This window comes from Plecotus auritus (genome assembly GCF_963455305.1).
Source record: "Plecotus auritus genome assembly, chromosome: 7".
Taxonomy (NCBI): domain Eukaryota; kingdom Metazoa; phylum Chordata; class Mammalia; order Chiroptera; family Vespertilionidae; genus Plecotus; species Plecotus auritus.
In genome coordinates this window covers 815144-836453 of record NC_137774.1, presented here as the reverse complement: position 1 = coordinate 836453, position 21310 = coordinate 815144, and the positions used below count along the sequence as shown (strand labels likewise).

Here is a 21310-nt window from a genome sequence, read left to right as displayed (position 1 = left end):
GCTGTGGCATCCGCTTCCTGCCCCAGGAGCCACAGAAGGGCCAGTGTCTTCTAGCTACCCTCCGAAATGGGGGGAGGGCCGTGTGACCCCTACATGTGCGGGCGGCACCCAGGGGCCTCACCAGAGTCCAAGGTCCCTGTGGACACTCACCAGCCCCCAGCCCTGCCCCCCTGCACACACCCTGGGTTCAGTCCAGGGCAAAGGGCAGGGCAGGTGGAGGCCTGAGCTGGGCAGGGTCCACTTTCTGCAGAAAGGACTCCCCACTCCACACCCTCTTGTGGCGGAGCCCGTGCTCCTGACCGCGCCCTCCCACCAGGGCCGGGGGGGGGGGGGGGGGGAACCGGCCCGCTGGGGCGTTCCCCAACCACAGCCACCTCACCTCCCCCTTCCTGACCCAGCGCCAGCCCAGCCTGCCAGCCACCCCCACGCCCTGGGTGTGAAGGCAGGACCTGCGCCTCCCCACCACCCCTGGGGCCCACCTCGTGCACCCGAGGCAGCCGCACCCAGGACCCCTCCCAGACCGACCCCCAGGCTGGCGGGAGAGGAGAGACAGGGACCACCGGCAGGCGGCACGCTTTACTGCAGCACTTTATTTTCCTCACAAGGACGTGTTGCTGGGGCCTAATGGGCTCACGTGACAGTAGAAAACCAAAATTTGTCATTTCTTCGAGAATCGCGTACAAAAACCTTACATAAATTAAAGGACGGAGATTTACAGGTGGAAATGCAAACCGTTTTCCAACTCAAGGCAAGTAACAGCCCAGGTGTTCTGGCAGGAACATCAACTAAGAAAGGAAAGTGGGCCCCAGCGCTCCGACCCTCCCAACCCCACCCCACCCCACCCCGACGGCAGGGCAGAACGGTAACAGTGCGGGGGGGCGTGCCAAACTCAGAGCCCCTAGAAAGGGCGGCTCCCACAGGCCAGTGCCCCGCACACACGAGGCCCTGCGGGCTCCTGGGGCCACTGGGTTTCTCCTGCAGAAACACGTTCTCGTCTCGGCCACCAAGTGACCGACCGACGCGTGTACAGGGGTTTAAATGAAAGGTATGTACAGGGCATTAAACATGTACCAAGGGAACAGGTAACTTGAATACAGGTCAACGTCAGCAACCAGGCCTACAGTCCAGTGCTGAGCTCAGATACAGGCTTCAAGGACGATTTCTTTTCGAAGGCGTTCCAGTTTCGGGCCGGCATGAGGTGTGCCTGTGCGGGGCACCCGGAGACTCATCCACTCATGCAGCAAACGCTACGCATCTGCCCGCAGTCCGCTTAGAAGCATTTGCGGTGGACGATGGAGGGGCCCGACTCGTCGTACTCCTGTTTGCTGATCCACATCTGCTGGAAGGTGGACAGCGAGGCCAGGATGGAGCCGCCGATCCACACCGAGTACTTGCGCTCCGGCGGGGCGATGATCTGAAAAGACAAGTGGACTTAGCTCCTGCCACCTTCTTCCCAGCAAGGCCCGCCCAGGCCCCCGCCGAGGCCCCGCCACACCGGACTCACCTTGATCTTCATCGTGCTGGGGGCCAGGGCCGTGATCTCCTTCTGCATCCTGTCCGCGATGCCCGGGTACATGGTGGTCCCGCCAGACAGCACCGTGTTGGCGTAGAGGTCCTTCCGGATGTCCACGTCACACTTCATGATGGAGTTGAAGGTGGTCTCGTGGATGCCGCAGGACTCCATGCCTATGGGACAAAGCGCTCTCAGCCCGGGCCTCCGGCTCGAGGCCACGGGCACCGCCTCCGCCGGGCCGCGGCCACCTACCCAGGAAGGAGGGCTGGAAGAGGGCCTCCGGACACCGGAACCGCTCGTTGCCGATGGTGATCACCTGCCCGTCGGGCAGCTCGTAGCTCTTCTCCAGGGAGGAGCTGGAGGCCGCGGTGGCCATCTCCTGCTCGAAGTCCAGGGCAACGTAGCACAGCTTCTCCTTGATGTCGCGCACGATCTCCCGCTCGGCCGTGGTGGTGAAGCTGTAGCCCCGCTCCGTGAGGATCTTCATGAGGTAGTCGGTCAGGTCCCGGCCCGCCAGGTCCAGACGCAGGATGGCGTGGGGGAGGGCGTAGCCCTCGTAGATGGGCACCGTGTGCGTGACCCCGTCCCCAGAGTCCATGACGATGCCCGTGGTGCGGCCAGAGGCGTACAGGGACAGCACGGCCTGGATGGCCACGTACATGGCGGGGGTGTTGAAGGTCTCGAACATGATCTGGACAAGAGGCAAGGGCTCCCCTCAGAGGTGGGCGGGGGACCCAGGGCCCCCCCATGCTCACACCCCGCATGCCAGCATGCCACAAATGTGATGTGTGGAGAAAGAAAAGAAAGCAGGCAAAAACACAACGAGAAACCTTGAGACTTCAGGGAGGAAATGCCAGGAGAGGAACAGAACCCTGGAAATACCGAAAGAAATACTTGAATTTCAGAAAACAAAGCTGAACAGAAAATGACTTGTGCAACGGCTGGGCGGGCGGAGGCGCCGGGCACTGACCTGGGTCATCTTCTCACGGTTGGCCTTGGGGTTCAGAGGGGCCTCGGTCAGCAGCACCGGGTGCTCCTCGGGGGCCACGCGCAGCTCGTTGTAGAAGGTGTGGTGCCAGATCTTCTCCATGTCGTCCCAGTTGGTGACGATGCCGTGCTCGATGGGGTACTTGAGGGTCAGGATGCCGCGCTTGCTCTGGGCCTCGTCGCCCACGTAGCTGTCCTTCTGCCCCATGCCCACCATGACGCCCTGGTGCCGGGGGCGCCCCACGATGGACGGGAACACGGCCCGGGGGGCGTCATCCCCCGCGAAGCCGGCCTTGCACATGCCGGAGCCATTGTCGATGACCAGCGCGGCGATCTCCTCTTCCATGGCGACCTGCGTGCAGAGGCGACCGGCTCAGGCGGGCCCCGGGGCCCAGACCGGCCTCAACGTCCAGTCCCACCTTCCCCGACCCCAGCCCGCCGCCGGCCGGAGCAACCGCCTGGAACCCCGCCGGGCTCTGCAGTAACGACCCCCAGGTTCCCCCGCGGCGGCGCGCCCGGGCTCCCCGCACTGCGGCCGGCCCCGCCCTGCTCCCCTCCCCCCACCTCGGCGCCGGCCTGGCAGCCGCCCGGCCTGCCACCCTTTGTTCCGGGGACGCCGCGCCCGGGCTTCCCGAGCCGGGAGCGCCTAGGCCTGCAGGAGGGCGCGGGGACTCGGAGCGGGGCCGGGGCGCGCAGAACCGGCCGTTTACCTGGGAGGGCGGCGGGGCGCAGAGAGCGAGAGCGAGAGCGAGAGCGAGAGCGAGCGGAGCGGAGAGGAGCGGGGAGCTGGCGGCTGCAGCGACTGAGACCGAGCGCGGCCTCCCCCGCCGCTATTTAAGTGGAGCGGGGCGCGCGCGTGGGGCGGCGGCGCGCGCGGCCCCAGAACATGTCCATATATGGCGATCTTTCCGAACGCCGGGCGCTCATTGGCTGGCCCGGCAGGGGCACGTGGGGTCCCTGGCCGGGCCCCGCCCCCAGCCCGCACCGCCCCCAACGGCCCCGCCCGCGCCCGCTCGGCTCCGGGGACCCCGCGCCCGAAACCCCCGCGCCGCCCGCTCGGGTGGGGCCGGCGGGAGCCCCCGGGGCTGCCAGGGATTGGGGGGGAGGATCTCGAGGGGCCCACCGGCCGGCCCCGCCCCGGGACTGCCGCGCGTCGTGGGGGAGGGCCCGGCTGCACCCCGAAACTGCCTGGCCCGGGGCTGGGTCGCGCCCCAAGTCGTGTTGTGTCACCTTGGCCTGGCCCCGCGCGCCCCTGCGAGCTCCCGCGGAGGCTGGGCCGCAATGGCGGTTCCGGAGCCGGTGTCGGGCTGGGGAGGTGGGTCCCCAAAGGCCGTCCTATGGCCCGCGCGCGGCCCGGGAACCTCGGGGAGCCGTGAGCTCGCCCCTGTCACCGTCCCACCGGCAGCTGGGGCCGCGCACGTCCCTCCGCCCGAGGAGGGGCGCCCTGCAGGGCCCCCGGGGTGCACGGCGCAGACAGAGCCCGTGCTTCCCACACGACACATCCTCCTCAAACCGCAGCCCTGATTGTCCCCAATCGCGGCTCCACTCCGGATCTGCCCCCCTCACCCGCTAGGGGGTGCGGGCTTTGTCTCCTTCCCAGTCACTCGTGGGCATTGCAGGGACACAGGCAGGGAAGGGGTCCTGACTGCCCCCAGGTGACCTCCCCACTGGACTGAGGGGGCCCCTCTGTGCGCTAGGAGGGGCCCAGGCCTGGGGGGTCTGAGCGCCCTGCCCTGGCCACGCTGCCTGGGGGGCCCTGGGTTCTCCCTGGTCGGGGCGCCCTTCCCCAGGAGCCGGCGCTGGGCGGCCTTGCGTGGGCCTGGCCGCACCTGCTGGTGCCAGGGCTTCGGGGGAGCGGCCCTGGACCTCGTTCAGGCTTATGTGGAACTTAGGGAGCTGCCAGTGTAAAACCGGGGCGCGCGGGGGAGCCCTTGTCGGGAGGGAGGCAGGACCATTGTCCCCACACGCAGCTTGACAGGGGCAGGTGTCTGAGGGCAGGCGGGGAGGGGGGGGGCGCCCCAGGAACCCTGTAAGGGCAGCTGGTGACCACAGCTGCCGGCTCGCCTGCGACTGCGGTTCCCAGATGCGGAGGCCTTGCCCCTGCCCCTGCCCCTGCCCCTGGGCCTCGCTAGGTCACCCCCCGCCCCAGACTTCCGAGGTGCAGGCAAGGCTGCTGTCCGCCAGGTACCTGCCCACCCTCACTCACCCCGCGTGGGGCGCCAGGTGGAGGCGGAGGAGGTGGACACTTGCTAAGGCCCCTCACCCTGTCCGCCTCTCACACTCCGCCCAGGCCCCCTGACTTGGGGGCGCGCCTGCCATCCACTCCAGCCCTCCTTTGTCTGGTGAGGCCAGGTGCACAGTGGCCTCGGCCCGGCTGCTTGGGGGACAGACGGAGGGGGCCGAGGCGCGGGGCCGGTCTCCGCCTCCCACCTCCCTTCTCCACCTTGGCCGCCGGGTGCGCGGCTAGAGTCGCGGGGAGGTGGGCCGGGACCGGGATTCCGCACCCTCCCCCCCCGGCCCCGCTCGGTAGTTCGCGGATCCCCCACCCGCAGGGCTGGGATGCGGGGGGGGGGGCGGGCAGGGGAGCTAGTTCCCTGCACGTGGCTGTGTCCCCGGCGGGGGCGGTGCGGGGGTCCAGGTGCGGCCGCAGGTGAGCGGCGGGCGGGGCACCTGCGGGCGGGCGGTGCGCGGCTCGGCCATATTTGGCGATTTCGGCGCCGCCCGGGAAACCGCGTCCCGGCCGCCCCGTCCCCGCCCGCCGTCGCCGGCCTGAGTCACTGGCCGGGAGGGGACGGAAGTAACGGACGGGGGCGCCGGGCGCGCTCCTCGCCTTATTTAGTCACGGAGGCCGCCGATTGGCCTGCGGACAAAGGGGCGGTGGCGGGCGGCCGGCTGATGGGAGGCGGGGCAGGGGAGCCGCAGCTCCAGGCCCGGCCGAGGGGCAGGATAGGGTGTCTGACCCCTAGGGTCAGGGGGCCACGGTGGGGAGGTGCGGCGCCGGGTGCCCGGCCGCCGGGGAAGCACCGCGCGGAGCCGGGAGGAGGGGACGCGGTGGGCCGGGCCCGGTGGAGCGAGGCCCTCGGGAGGGGCGGGAGCACCGCCTTCTGCACCGAGATTGCTCTGCTGCCGGGCGGCGCGAGGCCTCGCCCAAGATCGCGGAGGGCTGTGGTCCTGGAAGCGCAGGGCGACCCGCCCTCCTGGAGCTGGGGAGGGGCGGGCGGCGTGGGCCCTGGCGGGGGTGGGGGGCTCGCGGCTCCCTCCTGCCCGAGGCGGCGTGACCTTCCCTCCGGAGGACCGATGCCTGGGCTCCGGAGCCGGCGGCTTTCCTAGCGCAGGGCCGCCGGCGGTGGGTGTGTTGTGATCTCGGTGCGTCTCGTTCCGTCTCCATCCATTTAAAGGCGGAGGAACTGCGGCGCAGGGCGGTGGCGCCCCTGGCGAGGAAGTCTGGCGGGGCTGGGAGCCAAGGCCGGTCTCGGCTACCCAGCTCAGGGTCCTGCCCTTCTTCCTCCCTCGGACACCCCGTCACCACCCCGCTCCAGCCTCAGGGGTGCTCCCGATCTGGGTCACCTCTGCGCCCGGCAGCAGAGGGCGAAGCCCACCTTCCCGCACCCCTCCCCCCGGGCAGAGGCCCCGCCTGGACTTTGCCTCTTCCATTCCACCTGCCAGCAGTGCCTTTCCTCCCGCGGGCTGGGTCCTGGAACAGAAAGCAGGCCGAGAGTGGACAAACAGGCTACGTGTGGCGTTTAATGAACATTGAGCACCGAGCTCGCTCGGTCCCCGAGTGGCCGCTGCCCCCCAATGAGGTTGGTGGGGGGGAAGCTGCAGGAATGCCCACACTGAGGTTGCACGCTGCAAGTCTGAAGTCACCTCATCATCAAGGCTTTACCTCAGAGAGGTCCCCTGCCCTCAGCGCACTGCCCTGTCTCCCTGGCCTGTGGCAGGTCAGATGCCCCCTCAGCCCCTCCAGGGTGTGGGGTGGGCTCCGGGGGCGGGCAGCCCCCGGACTGGCTGTCTGCAGTGGTGACCCTGAGGGCCACCCCGGGGAGTCAAGGCCAGGCACCCCCACCCCAACGTGGCCTGCCTGCCTCAGTTTCAGGTCAGAGGACAAGGTCAGGGCCACACCCTTCTGTCTCTGGTCTGGGGCCCAGTGGGGACTTGTTCTCCAGCTCAGCTCAGCTCAGCCTGGGGCACAGGAGTCCACTGTTGGGGTCCGCTGTCGCGGCTGGAGCCCCTTCCTGCCCCCAGCCCCTCGCCTGTGAGGAGGGAGGCGGGGCCTGTGTCCTGGGCCAGCATTCAGTGGGAGGAACCTCGTGTTGTCCAGTCTCACTGCCCTGGGACACCCAGGACCACCCCCCTTCACAACAGGGAAACTGAGGCTCACTGTGCACCCCCACGTGGAGTTTGGGGGGTCAGGTGCACAGAGACACCCAGGCCCAGGGTCCCTGAGCCCCTCCCCTCCTGCCTTCTGCCCGGGGCCACGGGGGCTCAGGCCTCTGGAAGACTGGAAGACGGGCCCTGTTGGGGTTTGTGAGGTTCCCATGTCCCGACTGTGGGGCAGCAGGACCCAGGGGGGCCCTGGAAGAGCGCTGGGCAGGGCGTCAGGCCCCAGCTCCCCCACCCCCATCCCCAAGCTCAGCTCAGTGAGGCTCTGAGGCTGGTGGCCCAGCCACCCTTTCCTCCCGGCCTCACCCAGAGGGGTCCAGGCCTCTGGCCTCGCTGTCCCCAGCTGCCCGGTGTTGGTGATGGTTCGGAAGCACTCACCCAGCCCAGCCCGGGGGTCAGCCTCCTGGGAGGACTCCCAGGCCACACCCCCTGGCAGCGGACAGCCACTGCCTGGGCCTGACCTTCTGTCCCCTCCCCTCCGTGGTTCGGACTGGACTGGCCGACAGTCCTGTGCCTCCACGCGTGGCCAAAGCCAGAGCCAGGTGCCCACCAGGCCTCAGCCCGCCCGGCGCACCCCTGGCCTGCTGTGGGGTCCCCCCCTCGTCCACCCACCTCCTGCCTCCCCACAATTACGTTGCAAACCAGTGCCACCCGGCCCCTTGCCTGGGCTGTGGGTCTCTGGGCCCACCCTCCCCCTCTGCAGCCCCCGTGCCTGTGGCCCTGCCTCCAGCCGCCGGCCAGTACCTGGTGGCCCTCTGCCTGGAAAGCTGCCTCCTCCAGGAAGGGTTCCAGGCCACCCTCTTCCCCCCTGAACACTGTCGTCCCCGACCTCTCAGGGTCCGGTTCCCCAGCGTAATGGGGAAGCATGGGAACCTGGGCAGCGCCTGGGACCAGCTCCCCCAGAAAGGATGGAGGGGGGTGGAGGGGCGGAGAGGCAGAAGGGCCGCTGTCACCCAACCCTGACCCCAGCGTGCCCAGGGGGATAGGCCCCAGGCCCAGAGGATGGACCCCACTGTCCAAGGACCCTCTCCCCCCCAGCTGACAGGTTCCAGGGCCGGACAGGTAGGTCCCTGAGGCGGCACCTAGCAGGTGCACAGTAACCCGCCTGCGCCTCCCGGCCTGTGGGGAGGGCACGCAGCCAAGCGTTCCTGAGCTGGACCAGGTCTGGGGCTGTGACCGTGACCGAGTCCCACGCGAGGGCCAGAGGGCGGGTCCGAGAGGGATAGGGCGGGAGGCTGCTTCTCTGGGCGCTCTGTCCCCGCCACTGCCCCCCAGTCATCCTGGCCTCAGCCGCCCTTGTTCCGGGGCGCAGACTCCGTGGGAAGGTGCCCCTCGGGGGCGGGGCCTGAGGGGCGTGGCTGCACTCGGCCCCGCCCCCTCAGGTCGGGGAGTCACCGGCCCGGGAGCAGCCTGACCTCGGAGCGCGGGGTGAACCCGCTGGGCACTCACTGCCAGGCCCCGCCCCGGACCTGTCCCAGCGCCGGCTGGTCCTGCGCCCTTCGGGGACCGCGCCGACGCCTCCGGGAGAGGCAGGGTCGCGAGGGACCGGGTGGGCCCAGGCGGGGAAACCAGCTGGCGGCCCCCAAGCAGCACACCTTGGGGCCGGGGACACCCTGCCCCCCGCGGCCATTCTGCACCCCCAATATCAGCTGGTTTCAGACCTGGCGCCAGCGCCCCCTGCCCTCCACCGCACCCCCATCTCCTCTGCCCCGCCAGGCACGGCCAGGAGCCTGGGGGACGGGGAAGGAGGGCGAAGGGTCTGCCAGGCGCGCACCTCTCCGCCGGCACCCGGGCAGCGACCTTGGAGGCCGGGCCGGGAGGTGGCGCCCTGCGCCCGGTCAGGCCGGTGTCATGCCCAGGTGGGCCGCCAGGGGGGTCCCGCTGTCCCTGGGCCCAGCGGGGAGTCCGGCCGCACCTGCCTGCCCCTCACCCCGAACTGGGGGGGTTGCTGAGGCTGGGGAGGTGCCGGGCCGCCCGCCTCCGGTGAGTCACCGCCCCCCCAGGTGACGCAGGGCAGCCTGGGCGTGGCCGGTGACCTCAGGCGGCGCTGACGCAGGGAGGGAAGGTGGGACCCGGTTCAGCCCGCACTCAGGGCCACGGGACCGGAGAGCCAGCCCCCCCCCACTGTGTGGAACCCCTTCTGTGCAGGGCGGACAGCACCCACAGCACCCCAAGCTGGGCCTGCTCCTGGCCTGATGTGTGTCTGTCCAGTACCGGGCAGCGCCCCAGTAATTCAGAGAGAAGCAAAGGGGGCTGGGAGGTGGCGGCAGGTTCCGGGTCACACAGCAGGAAGGTGCAGCCAGAGGTGGGGGTGGGACTGTGAGGGCCCCCACCACCCCCGCTGTGCAACCCCCCTGGCTGTGGGACGCAGGGTCGGGGGACAGAGGGGGGGGGGCACCGTCAGGGTAGCCTCAGGGGTCCTGCGGTGTTGCACCAGGGTTGTGGGGGGCCTCGGGAGGCCCTGGGGGGGGGGATGGGGGGAGGAGCAGAGGGCAGGAGCCACCAGGGGTGGAGGGAGCCAGGGGGGTCGGGGCCTGCTGAGGAAGCACAGGAGACGCCCCTGGGCAGGTGGCCAGGCAGAACCCCACCTGCCTGGGTGACAGGTGAGTCAGCCTCCACCCGTGTCCACCGGGGACTGTGGGCGTGAATCAGCACAGGGAGCGACCCCGGGAGCAGCCCCACCCACACCCACGGGTGGGGGGGCGGGGCCGGAGCCCGGGCTTAGCTGTGCTGGTCCCCTTCCCAGGCCCCGCAGCACCTCCCCCCGGGCTGGCTGAGCTGGGGGCATCCAGCCGGGAAGGACAGGCCTGGGCTGTCAGCGGGATTTTTACATGCATACACACCGAGTGGCCCGATTATGATGCGTTCAGAGATCATAATAATCTGGCCCCTCAGTGTATATATTATTGATTTCAGGGAGGAAGGGAGAGGGAGAGAACCATCAGTGATGCGAGAGAATCATGGATCGGCTGCCTCCTGCACGCACCCCACTAGGGATCGAGCCCACAAGCCGGGCATGTGCCCGGAGGCATTCCCGGGTCCTCGGTATGTGCAAAGGTCCTGGGGTTTGGGTGCTGAACCACTGCCCAATGTCCACAGAGCCTCTGATTGCTCAGATGCCTCGGGCCTGTTCTCGTCTTTCGAAGCCTGTGGCCTCTCTGTCACCTACCAGGTGCCCCTCCCCCACCAGACAGGGTCCCCCCTGATGGTTTTACAGAAGACGAAAGCCAGGAGCCGGCCCCAGCTTCCTGCCCTGACAGCCCGGGCTGCCTCCCAGCCCAGCCACGGTGCTGTCTGTCCAAGGCAGGAGTATTTCAAGGGGCTGCCCTGCCGAGTGAGGGAAGGGGGTGGGACGTAGGGTCCTGGGGATTGGGGGGGGGGTCACGTGGAGCAGGCAGGAGGTGCAGGCTGAGCACGCCCAGGGTTTGTGCCCACTGAGGCCTGGGGCCCCTCCCCACACAGCACTGCCCCCCACCCGCCGAGGGGAGCTGTTACCCTAAACCGCCCCGCAGGCCTCCCGTAAACCAACCCACCGGGCTGGAGTACGAGAAGGCGCCCCGCCCGCCCGCGTGTAAGTGGAACTGGGCGGTGAGCTCGCCATGAAAAAATCATGAGGTAACCCAGCAGGCCGCGCAGGAACAATGCAGGAGGTGGGGCCTGGGCACCGGCCAGGGGGGACCCGGGAGCAGGGCCTGGCTCAGGACCCAGGACATCAGCTCCTGGCGTAAGGGCCCTGGCCTCGGGGGGGCAGAGGCACAGGGGGTGTTGGCCAGGAAGCCTGACCCTGGGGGGCAGAGTGCCGGGCAGGGTGGCACCTGTGGGCCCCGGAGGTGCCGGGGCCGGGGCTGAGGGGCTGGGCAGGGGGTGGGCATTGGGCTTGTGCTGCTGGGGGCGCCCAGAGCGGGGCCACGACCCGGGTCAGGGGAGCTGAGGCCTGTGGAGGCCCCTCCGCCTGTGGCCACCTGGGCTGTCCTGGGCCACTTCCCAGTTTCCAGGGCCCCGGGCCAGCCGAGGCGGGGAGCCCCCCCGCCCCGCCCCCACCGCACGCCCAGGCCTGTGCCAGCTCACACCACCGGCATCGGCGTTGCCCGGGCACCCAGCCCAGCGCACGCGCCGGTCGCCATGGCAGCAAGCAGCATGCTGGCAGGAGCCCAGTGCCGGCGCTGGCGTCCAGGGCGGGTGGTCTAGACCAGCCAAGCGGGGGTCCTTTCTCTGGTGGCCAGAGGGGCCTGCTTGGGGGGAGCAGGAGGGGGACGCTTTGGGGGGCCAGGCCTGCCCCTCCCCCAGCTTCCGGGAAAGTAGTTGTTTCCCCAGAGCCCCAGGATGCGGCCAGGGGCCGGGGACCCTCTCCGCTCCCGGCCCCGCTGGGTGCTCCTAAGAGGGGCCGGGGCCGAGGGCCAGCCCGGCCTTGTCTGCTGGGGGCTTCCAACAGCTGAGAGAAGCCCTGCCTCCGGGGTGCAGTGTGGCCATGAGGGTCCCCCTGGCCGTGTCCGTCCACAGGGGCCACTCCCTGGGGCAGAGGCCAGGGCGCTGCTCACTCAGATGGCCTCTCGGGGCCTCGGGGCCTGACGTCGGGCCCAGCAGCTGAGGGTGGCAGCCCGGGCAGTGGGCACACGCTGGTTCCACGTCCGGCCCCCGGGAGGGGACTGTCAGTTCAGAGGTCAGCGGGGCTGGGTGAATGGACTCCCGAGTGGCAGGTGGACCGGACGCGGGCGGCATGTGTGTGTGCCCGAGGGAGCGGCCATGGGGGCTCCTGGGCCAGAGCCAGGGGTTCGCGAGGTCCCACGAGTGGGTGCCCCACGTGGCCTCAGGGAGATGCCGAGGGGCAGGGTGCAGCCATGGGAAGCAGTGTGTGCATCGGGGGGCCCTGCAGCAGACCCCCCAGTGCGGTTCATGGCCTGTCCGTATGTACTCACACAGGCATGTACACACATGTACACACGTACACACACATGCGCGCGCACACACACACACGCACAGAGGGCCATCCTTGGGGACCTGTGGGGCCCAGCCCATCACACAAGAGCCCCCACGTCAAACATTCACAGGGACTTAGGCACCTACTGTGCGCCAGAACCTGGGAGGTCCCAGTAAGGGGTCCCAGGCAGCTGGGCAAGGGCCTCCGGTCCCGAGAAAGAGGCCCACCTCCCAGGGTCCCGGGGCCCGAAAGGCCACCCCAGGAGCCGCCCGCCTCCGCCGGGATGGGGGCCCAGGATGGAGAGGCCACAGCCACTTGGCTCTGCCACGGAGAGGCTGCCCGGAGCCAGGCCCGCTTAGCGCCTGGCGGCTGCTCCCTCCCAGAACACCTGCTGCCTCGGCACCTGCCAGCGCCAGTCACGCTAATGAGGCCCCGCTCCCCAGGGCCCCTCCCCCTCCCCCTCCTCAGGCGCCCCTCCCCCTCCCCAGGTGCCCTTCCCTCTCCCCAGGTGCCCCTCCCCCTCCCCAGGCACCCCTCCCCCTCCTCAGGGGCCCTTCCCCCTCCCCAGGCGCCCCTCCCCCTTCTCAGGGGCCCCTCCCCCTCCCCAGGCGCCCCTCCCCCTCCTCAGGTGTCCCTCCCCCTCCTCAGGTGTCCCTCCTCCTCCCCAGGGGCCCCTCCCCCTCCCCAGGCGCCCCTCCCCGCTCCCCAGGCACCGCTACCCCTCCCCAGGCACCCCTCCCGTGCCTAGCAGGGGTCAGGGTGCGAGGAGGGGCCGTGGGCACCGCTACCCCGCGGCCCCGCACACAGACGGGCTCGGACAGCACCGCAGCTCGTACCCACGACCAGGGGCCTCCCTCTGCACGAGGCCCGGCTGGGTCCCTGGTCTGCCCCTCAGTCTGCACGCGCCAGGCTTGATGGCTGCCACGAGCTGGGGGACGGAGGGACTCCCGACCCTGGTCCACTCCTGACTGTGCCCCCCTGTGCCACCTGCCCGCCCGCCCCCCAGGCTCACACATGCTCAGCCCACGTCCATTTCAATCCGCTGGACCCCTGTCACGGGGCCCGTCACGGCCTTGGAGGGGCGCAGGCCTCAGGCCCCCGCGATGGAGCGAGACTCCGGAGGCCGTGGCTCGAAGTGCCCGTGTTCCAGGGGGGTCCTCGGGGAGCCCTGAGGGTCACGCACGGGGAAGGGGAGGAGGACAGGAGCTGGCCCAGGCCCAGGCTGGCAGCTCTGGTTTCACTCCTTGGCTCCCAGCCCCCGAGGCAGGTGCAGGAGACAGGCAGGCAGGCCGGGCGGCAGGCCCTGCAGGTCCCCAAGGACGCCCGGGGGCTCCACAGGGAGGGGTGCAGGGGAGGCCCCGGCCGCTGGGACTGGGAGGGACCGGTGTGGGGTGCCCTCTTGTAGCTGGCTCATCCCTATCTGGCCCCCTGCACCTGGGCCCATAAAGACCCCACAGTCAGGCCAGTTTCTCCGGCCACGTGGACAGCAGCTCGGGGTCCCCAAGGCCGTCCAGCAAGGCTGGCCTGACCAGAGCTCACCCACGGAGGAGGGACAGGTGGGGGGGGAAGCCTGGGGCCCCTGCAGCGCTTGGGGTGCAGAGTCAGCTGGGAGCTGGGCCCTGACCCGGGTCCCGCCGGCCGCCTTCCCGTGTCACCCTCCCCTGCGCAGCCTGCTAGCAGGCGTCACTGTCTCCGTCACAGCTGCATCGCCCCAGGGCCCACACAGCCAGCTGCCCGGCCCGCGGGGACAGTGAGCAGCTGCCTCGGGTCTGCACGGCTCAGGTCCGGGTGCCTCAGGTGCCAGGACGGGGCGCCCGGCCCGCTCACGGGCACCAACACCCCCGCCTGCCACTCTCCAGCCCGGCCCGCCTCGGGGAAGCACCAGGCCGCAGGCCGCAGGCCCCACTGAGGGGCGGTTCGGGGCGCTGACCGACCGCAGGCTGCACGGGGCCCCGGCTCCTGGCGTGGGAATCAGAGACGCGGTAACTGGATCTGGGGGCGCGGGCGGCTGTGATCGGGTTTCCACCCGCGGCCTGTTCTACGCGGAGCGAGCTGTGCTGGGCGAGAGGCCGTGCTGGGGGTCGGGGGCCCGAGGTGGGGCCAGGAGGAGAGGCCACGAGGCAGGACACAGGCCGGAGCCTGGACCCCGGCAGACCCAGGGCGGCGGCGGGGTGGGGGGGCACGAAGGGGGTCAGGGCTTTGGCGGGGGCACCCCCAGCCCCAGGGCCCCACTCCGGCCCGTGCAGCCCGGGAGTGGCTGAAATCCAAGCTGGGGGAGCGACAGGCAGCCGCTGTCCCTACGCCGGCCCAGCTCTGATCCGCCTCCCACCCGCCCTCTGCTGCCCGCTGGCCATGTAAGAGCTGCCCGGGGCCACGGCCGCTGGTCGGAGGCAGCACCCGAGCAGGCAGCGGGTCCATGACGCTGGCAGGGCCCGAGGGCCACGGGCCAGCCCAGTCGCGCCGGGCACCTGGGGGCCGTCGGGGTTCGTGAACACGCAACGCGCTGCCCAGGCCCCGATCGGGCTGTACCCGTCCAAGATGCCCACCAACGGCCTCCACCAGGTGCTGAAGATCCAGTTTGGCCTCGTCAACGACACGGACCGCTACCTGACCGCCGAGAGCTTCGGCTTCAAGGTCAACGCCTCGGCGCCCAGCCTCAAGCGGAAGCAGATCTGGGTGCTGGAGCCGGACCCCGGGCAGGGCCCCGCCGTGCTGTTCCGCAGCAGCCACCTGGGCCGCTACCTGTCGGCCGAGGAGGACGGGCGCGTGGCCTGCGAGGCAGAGCGACCGGGCCGCGACTGCCGCTTCCTGGTCCTGCCGCAGCCCGACGGGCGCTGGGCGCTGCAGTCCGAGCCGCACGGCCGCTTCTTCGGCGGCACCGAGGACCGGCTGTCTTGCTTCGCCACCGCCGTCTCCCCGGCCGAGCTGTGGACCGTGCACCTGGCCATCCACCCGCAGGCGCACCTGCTGAGCGTGAGCCGGCGGCGCTACGTGCACCTGTGCCCGCAGGAGGACGAGATGGCGGCCGACAGCAACACGCCATGGGGCGTGGACGCGCTCGTCACCCTCATCTTCCAGAACCGGCGGTACTGCCTCAAGTCCTGTGACAGCCGCTACCTGCGCAGCGACGGCCGCCTGGTCTGGGAGCCCGAGGCCCGCGCCCGCTACACGCTGGAGTTCAAGGCGGGCAAGCTGGCCTTCAAGGACTGCGACGGCCGCTACCTGGCGCCCGTGGGGCCCACCGGCATGCTCAGGGCGGGGCGTAACACCCGGCCCGGCAAGGATGAGCTGTTCGACCTGGAGGAGAGTCACCCGCAGGTGGTGCTGGTGGCCGCCAACCGCCGCTACGTGTCCGTGAGGCAAGGTGAGGGCGGCTCCGCCAGGGGGTCGTGTGGGGGGACAGGGGAGGGGGGGCTCGCGTCTAGTGGGGAACACGTGTGTGGTGCTGCATGGGCTGTGGGCCGTGTCTGGGGTCCCCGTGGAGGGCTGCTGGCTTTGGGGTCAGAAGGAAGGAGCTCTGGACCGGCCGGCGTGGCTCAGGGATTGAGCGTCCACCTAGGAACGAGGAGGTCAGGGTTTGATTCCCGGGCAGGGCACAGGCCCGGGTGGCAGGCTCCATCCCCAGTGTGGGGCGTGCAGGAGGCAGCCGGTCCATGATTCTCTGTCATCACTGATGTTTCTCTCTCTCTCTCCCCGTCTCTGAAATCAATAAAAAATATATATTTAAAAAAGAAGCAAGGGGCTCTGTCTCAGGACAGCGGGGCAGCTGCTGAGAGCCACGTGGGCAGTGCCCAGCGGGGTGTGGGCAAGGCCCCCTGCCCGCTCATCACCCCACTTTCTGAACTTTAAAGGAGGTTGGGGAGGGGCCGAGGCCGGGGCAGGGGGCCAGCAGGACCAGAGTGAGGCAGACCGGCGGGTCCCAGGCCCCCGTCTGGCTGACCAGCGGTCCTCGTCCAGCCCCAGGAGTGGGGAGGGTGGGAGCCTGGGGTCCTTCCAGTCTGGGGGACGCAGGGAGCTGATGGCCCCTCCCGGCCTGGGCTCCTCGGGGGAAGGCACGGTCTTTGCCTGGTCCGTGTGGCTAGGCTCCCCGTGCCTCCTGGGTCATGGCCAGCGGCTTCACATGACCAGTGGGCCCTTTCACATGCAACCCCAGCCTGTGGGTGGACACGGCAGTGGAAGCTGAGGTATCGAGGGGCCCCACGCTGCCCGGGCCCCCGGGCCAGGCCCCAGGCCAGCGGTCTCAGCTGCTTCCCAGTGGGTTGGGCTCCTGGCTCTGTGCACCCAGGAGTGGCTGACACACCCTGACCTGGCCCAATGCCACCCCTGTCTGGAGGGCAGAGGCCTAGCATGAGCGCCTGGGAGGGTGCCCACTCTGGCTATAGGGGCCCTGCCTGTAGTCAGGGTTCTCAGCCCACCCAGCGGCGGGGGGGGAAGGGGGATCCCGTAAATTCCCTGAGCATGGTCCTGGCAGCGGCGGGTCCTGGCTCCAATGGAGGGTGCACAGCCCTGTCCCTCCCACCACAGGCCCTGGGGTCCAGCTACCCCAGCATCCGGCCCGGGCCGGGCCCAGACACTTGGTTTGTCAGCGAAATGCAGGTTAGGGTGCAAACAAGCTGCTGCTGGGTCAAAGGAGATGCTGGCACAGCACTTGCACCTGTCTAGCTGTGAGCCAGCCTCGTGGGACATGAGAGGGGAGGTGGCCGCGCTGGTGGTGAGGGTGGCCGCGGTGACAGAGATGGTGCTGGGGGTCCTACCAGCAATTCTGGTGATGCTGGTGTTGGTAGTGATGATGGCGTTGGTGGTGGTGTTGGTAGTGATGGTGGTGTTGGTGGTGTTGGTGTTGGTAGTGATGGTGATGATGCTGGTGTTGGTAGTGATGATGGCACTGATGGTGGTGGTGGTGTTGATGATGGCGTTGGTGTTGGTAGTGATGGTGATGGCGTTGATGGCGATGTTGGTAGTGATGATGGTGTTGGTGTTGGTGTTGTTAGTAGTAATAGTGATGATGGCGTTGATGGTGGTGATGGTGGTGATGTTGGTAGTGATGATGGCATTGATGGTGGTGGTGTTGGTAGTGATGTTGATCGTGGTGATGTTAGTAGTGATGGTGATGGCGTTGATGGTAGTGTTGGTGGTGATGTTGGTGTTGATGATGGCATTGGTGGTGGTGATGTTAGTAGTGATGGTGATGATGGGGTGGTGTTGGTAGTGATGGTGATGATGGCGGTGGTGGTGGTGGTGACGAGGTTGGCAGTGGTGTTGGTGTTGGTGATGATGGCGGTGGTGGTGGTGGTGACGAGGTTGGCAGTGGAGTTGGAGATGGTGATGATGGCGGTGGTGTTGGAGATGCTGAGGATGATGGTGGTAGTGGTGGTGACGAGGTTGGCAGTGGTGTTGGAGGTGCTGAGGATGGTGGTGGTGAGGAGTGGGCCATTTTCCATCCACTGGCCACCCTTGATCTGAACCCCAGGCACGGCTTCGGGTAGCCTTGTCCTCCCCTGGGACTCCTGGGAGACCCCACATGTGAATGGGGGGCTTGGGAGGCAACATGGGTTCAGCCCCTGCCCAGTGCCCAGGCGTAAACCCCAGACCTTGGCTGTGGCACTGGGAAGGACAGGGACCCCACGGGGCCCACATAGCAGCTTAGGGCCGAGATATAAATAGAGGCCGCTGTCAGTGCTGGCCGAGGGGGAAGCAGATTACCTGCGGATTAGCAAGGCCTGGGATTTGCCAGCACGGAAGGGCCTGGCTCCTGGGCTGCGGTCGGAGGTGTGTGGGCTCCACGTGCCCATGTGGCCCTGGGGCAGAGCTCCCGGACCCTTGAGAGGTGCCTTCTAAACCCTCTCAGGTTCTCGATGAGCCCGCTCTGGCTTCGGGGTTGCCCCAAGAGCATGCTTCCCCACGTCTGCTCCCCACCCGCCCAGGGAGAGGCGTGAGGGGCTTCCCATCTCCTCCCTCCAGGGGTCAACGTCTCAGCCAACCAAGACGAAGAGCTGGATCACGAGACCTTCCTAATGCAAATTGACCGGGAGACAAAGAAGTGCACCTTCTATGCCTGCACCGGGGGCTACTGGGCCCTGGTCACCCACGGGGGCATCCAGGCCACAGCCACACAAGTGTGAGGGCACCATCCCCATCCCCACGTCCACCACCACCTCCATCACCACCACCACCTCCTCCATCTTCATCTCCATCACCACCACCACCACCTCCATCTCCACCACCACCACCTCCACCTCCATCACCACCACCACCACCTCCATCTCCACCTCCATCACCACCACAACCTCCTCCTCCTCCACCTCCATCACCACCACCACCTCCTCCTCCACCTCCATCACCACCTCCATCTCCACCTCCATCACCACCACCTCCATCTCCACCTCCATCACCACCACCTCCATCTCCACCTCTATCACCACTACCACCACCTCCATCTCCACCTCCATGACCACCACCACCACCTCCACCTCCATCACCCACCTCCATAACCACCACCACCACCACCATCTCCACCACCTCCATCTCCACCTCCATCACCACCACCACCTCCATCTTCATCTCCACCTCCATCACCACCACCACCTCCACTTCACCTCCATCACCTCCACCTCCATCACCAGGATATTGTAGCAGCCCAGCCAGGGAGGAATGCCTACTGGGGTGAGGGACAGCTCTTAATGGAACAGGGTGGGCATATTAGTGGAAGGCAAGTGCCTGTCCCTCCCCCTGGGGGGTGGTACTGGACTTGAGGGGGCTGGGGAGCCCTGAGCCCCGTGTCCTGCTGCTCTGAAGGACCTTGTCCTGCCCCTCAGTTCAGCCAGCACCATGTTTGAGGTGGAGTGGCGTGGCCGGCGGGTGGCCCTCAAGGCCAACAATGGGCGCTACGTGTGCATGAAGAAGAATGGACAGCTGGCGGCCATCAGCGACTTCGTGGGTGAGCGCTCCCCGCCTGCTGGGATGCCGGGCTGGGCCCTCTGCCCCGGACAGCGCCTGCCCGGAGGCCCTGTGTCCACCATGAGCCGGCCTCCCCCTCCCGTGGGCCGGTGCTGTCCCTGGCACCTGCCACCCCTGCTGGCCCAGATCATGGCTGCTGGCATCACAGCACCCTTATCCCCGCGGCACCTGCGGGAAGCCGGGGGCGCAGGCCCCTCGCGAGGTCACGTGGGACAGCAGATCTGGGCCCATGAAGGGGAGCCCGAGTCTGCTGGGGGAGCCCTTGGGCCCGAGCGGCCAGCAGGACAGGACGGCTCCCCGCAGGCCAGGACGAGGAGTTCGTCCTCAAGCTCATCAACCGGCCCATCCTGGTGCTGCGCGGCCTGGACGGCTTCGTGTGCCACCGGCGCGGCTCCCACCAGCTGGACACCAACCGCTCGGTCTACGACGTCTTCCACCTGAGCTTCAGCGACGGCGCCTACCACATCCGAGGTGCGGCGCCGGGCGGGGCAGGGAGCTGGGGCGCGAGGCGGGGCCGGGGGGGGGGCGCGCGTGAGGCCGGAGCCGGGGGGGCCAGGAGGGGCGTGGGGGGCGCGTGGACCCGGAGCGCCCCGCCCACGCGCGCTCGCCCCCAGGCCGCGGCGGCGGGTTCTGGCACACGGGCAGCCACGGCAGCGTGTGCAGCGACGGCGAGCGGCCCGAGGACTTCCTCTTCGAGTTCCGCGAGCGCGGCCGCCTGGCCATCCGCGCCCGGAGCGGCAAGTACCTGCGCGGCGGCGCCTCGGGGCTGCTGCGCGCGGACGCGGACGCGCCTGCGGGCTTCGCACTCTGGGAGTACTGAGCTCTGGGGGCGCTGAGCACGCCCGTGTCCCCATTAAACCTTCTGTCCAGCGGCTGGTGGCTCGAGGCAGCGGCTGGGATGGGCGGGAGGGTCTGCCCTGGGCCCCGCCCCCCCCTGGTGGCTGTGCGCCTGGCCCTAACCCCCCCCCCCCCCCGCCGTCACTCCGGAAACGCAGTGTCTGGGCCTCCAGCCGGCACCCACACCATCCAGCACAGCCACAGCCCAGGGTCTCCGCCTGTCCTGCTCTCTCCCCCCAAAACGCGGGGAGAAGACGCCCTCGGGTCTGAGCAGCTGGGAGGCCCCGACAAGGCAGCCAGTGAGGGGTCCTGGGGGTGAGCATGTCTCCAGAGCATTACTGCTCCCAGGCTGGGCGGGGTTAGGGATCCCGGGAACATTTGATGGACAAGCGACACCCACCCTCCCGAAGGTGCTGTAGATGGAAGGCCCCCTCAGTTCCGGAAGCTCCCTCATTGCCACCCAGTCACCCCCAATCCAGGAAAGGGGCTCTCGGGTCAAGCCCATCCCAACCTGTGCAGAAGCCCCCACCTGCCTCGCCCCGCAGCTGGCTGCCCTGTGGCCCAGGTGGATGATCCACGGCCCACCTGTGCGCCCCCCACAGCAGCCGTCACCCAGAGCTCCCAGCTCACAAGGACCCCCGCCCCCTGCCCCAGGCATCGACCTGGGTGACCTGGGACTTCCGAGGTGGGTGCAGGTGGGAGGCTTGCCCCTGGGGTTGGTCAGGACCTTGAGGATGGGGGCTGGGGGGCCAGGGAAGGGGGAGACAGCCTGAGGCAAGGCCCAGAGCCCAGAGGGAGGACAAGACCCTGACAGGTGACTTCACCTGCCAGATGCTCTCGCTGCCCTTCCCCTGGGGGAGGGGGTGCAGAGTGGGCGCCAGGGAGAAGGGAAGGACAGGGCAGGCTGGGGGGAGTCCTGGCGACAGAAGACTTGCTACGTCACCCCTGGCCCCCTATCCAAGGACCCTCTGGGCCTACTTCCCTAGTTAGGGACAAAGCAGGGCCGTTAACTGAGGGAGACTGTGCCCAGCAGGCAGGGACGGAGCTGCCCAGCTGCAGCCTGTGCTGCCCCCTGGTGGCCTGGAAGGTGGCACTGGGCCCGGATCCCAGTGTGCTGCCCGCCTCCGCCCTCAGCCACAGTGTGCTTGGCCCCGCGGCCTGGGGCAGCTGCTGGATGGGAGGCAGGAAGAGGGTGGCTGGGGGGCAGTGAGGACGGCCTGGCTTCCCTGGGTCGAGGCTGGGACTGGGTGGAAAGCCGTTAGGGCCGGGGCGGGAGCTGCAGCAGGGACATCACCGTGGTGGCCAGCCAGGGCCTCACAGCCACTCCGTGTGGAGGTCACAGTGGCCCAGGGAGCTGAGGGGCCCAGACGGGGGGGGGGGGGGGGGGGGGGGGGGCCTCGGTCCAGGTGGCTCCTGAGCAGCGTCACGTTTCCTGGCTGTGCGGCCGCACCCACCCTGTGCCTGCGCCTTTCTGGGTGGTCCCGACCCGCAGGTCTTGGGCTCAAAGCTCACGATCACGGCCGGGCTGAGACCACCTGCGGCTTCGCCCACTGTCCCGAGTGTCCCGCCTCCTCGGAGGTGTTGTTTCTCCCCTTCATCCCACATGTACAACCCGAGGGCACAAAGAGGCCGGTGCCCGGCTCACCGGGTGCGGAATGGGGGTGCCAGGACCCGGTCAGAGCCCCAGCCGACGCCGGGGGGCGGGTAACAAACGG

At 69.0% G+C, this 21310-nt stretch overlaps 2 protein-coding genes across 3 annotated transcripts; one reads left to right on the top strand and one right to left on the bottom strand.

Moving 5' to 3' along the window:
* Positions 1-570: 570 nt before the first annotated feature.
* On the bottom strand, positions 571-3354 carry ACTG1 (actin gamma 1). Its single transcript, XM_080681499.1, has 5 exons — positions 3211-3354; positions 2484-2852; positions 1766-2204; positions 1505-1686; positions 571-1414 (listed from the first exon to the last, which is right to left on the bottom strand). Exons 2-5 carry the CDS (start codon positions 2844-2846, stop codon positions 1271-1273), a joined length of 1128 nt encoding a protein of 375 aa, XP_080537625.1. The 5' UTR covers positions 2847-2852; positions 3211-3354; the 3' UTR covers positions 571-1270.
* Positions 3355-14339: 10985 nt separating this feature from the next.
* FSCN2 (fascin actin-bundling protein 2, retinal) lies at positions 14340-19578 on the top strand (the record flags this gene model as incomplete). Of its 2 annotated transcripts, none has more annotated exons than XM_080681210.1 (5): positions 14340-15165; positions 17763-17919; positions 18617-18738; positions 19062-19229; positions 19373-19578. In XM_080681210.1, the coding sequence occupies 5 exons, from the start codon at positions 14340-14342 to the stop codon at positions 19576-19578; spliced, it is 1479 nt and encodes a 492-aa protein (XP_080537336.1). The 2 variants fall into 2 exon arrangements, with proteins under 2 accessions (XP_080537336.1, XP_080537335.1); XM_080681209.1 differs by having other exon boundaries at positions 18617-18839; positions 19067-19229.
* Between the last annotated feature and the right edge of the window lie 1732 nt (positions 19579-21310).

What these genes read in the sequence shown, in the direction of transcription:
- ACTG1 (XM_080681499.1), bottom strand. Translation starts at nt 2,846, where the DNA reads ATGGAAGAGGAGATCGCCGCGCTGGTCATCGACAATGGCTCCGGCATG. An exon ending in CTTCCAGCCCTCCTTCCTGG is followed by an intron (nt 1,687 to 1,765) that starts GTAGGTGGCCGC and finishes TTTGTCCCATAG; the next exon opens with GCATGGAGTCCTGCGGCATC. An exon ending in CCAGCACGATGAAGATCAAG is followed by an intron (nt 1,415 to 1,504) that starts GTGAGTCCGGTG and finishes TTGTCTTTTCAG; the next exon opens with ATCATCGCCCCGCCGGAGCG.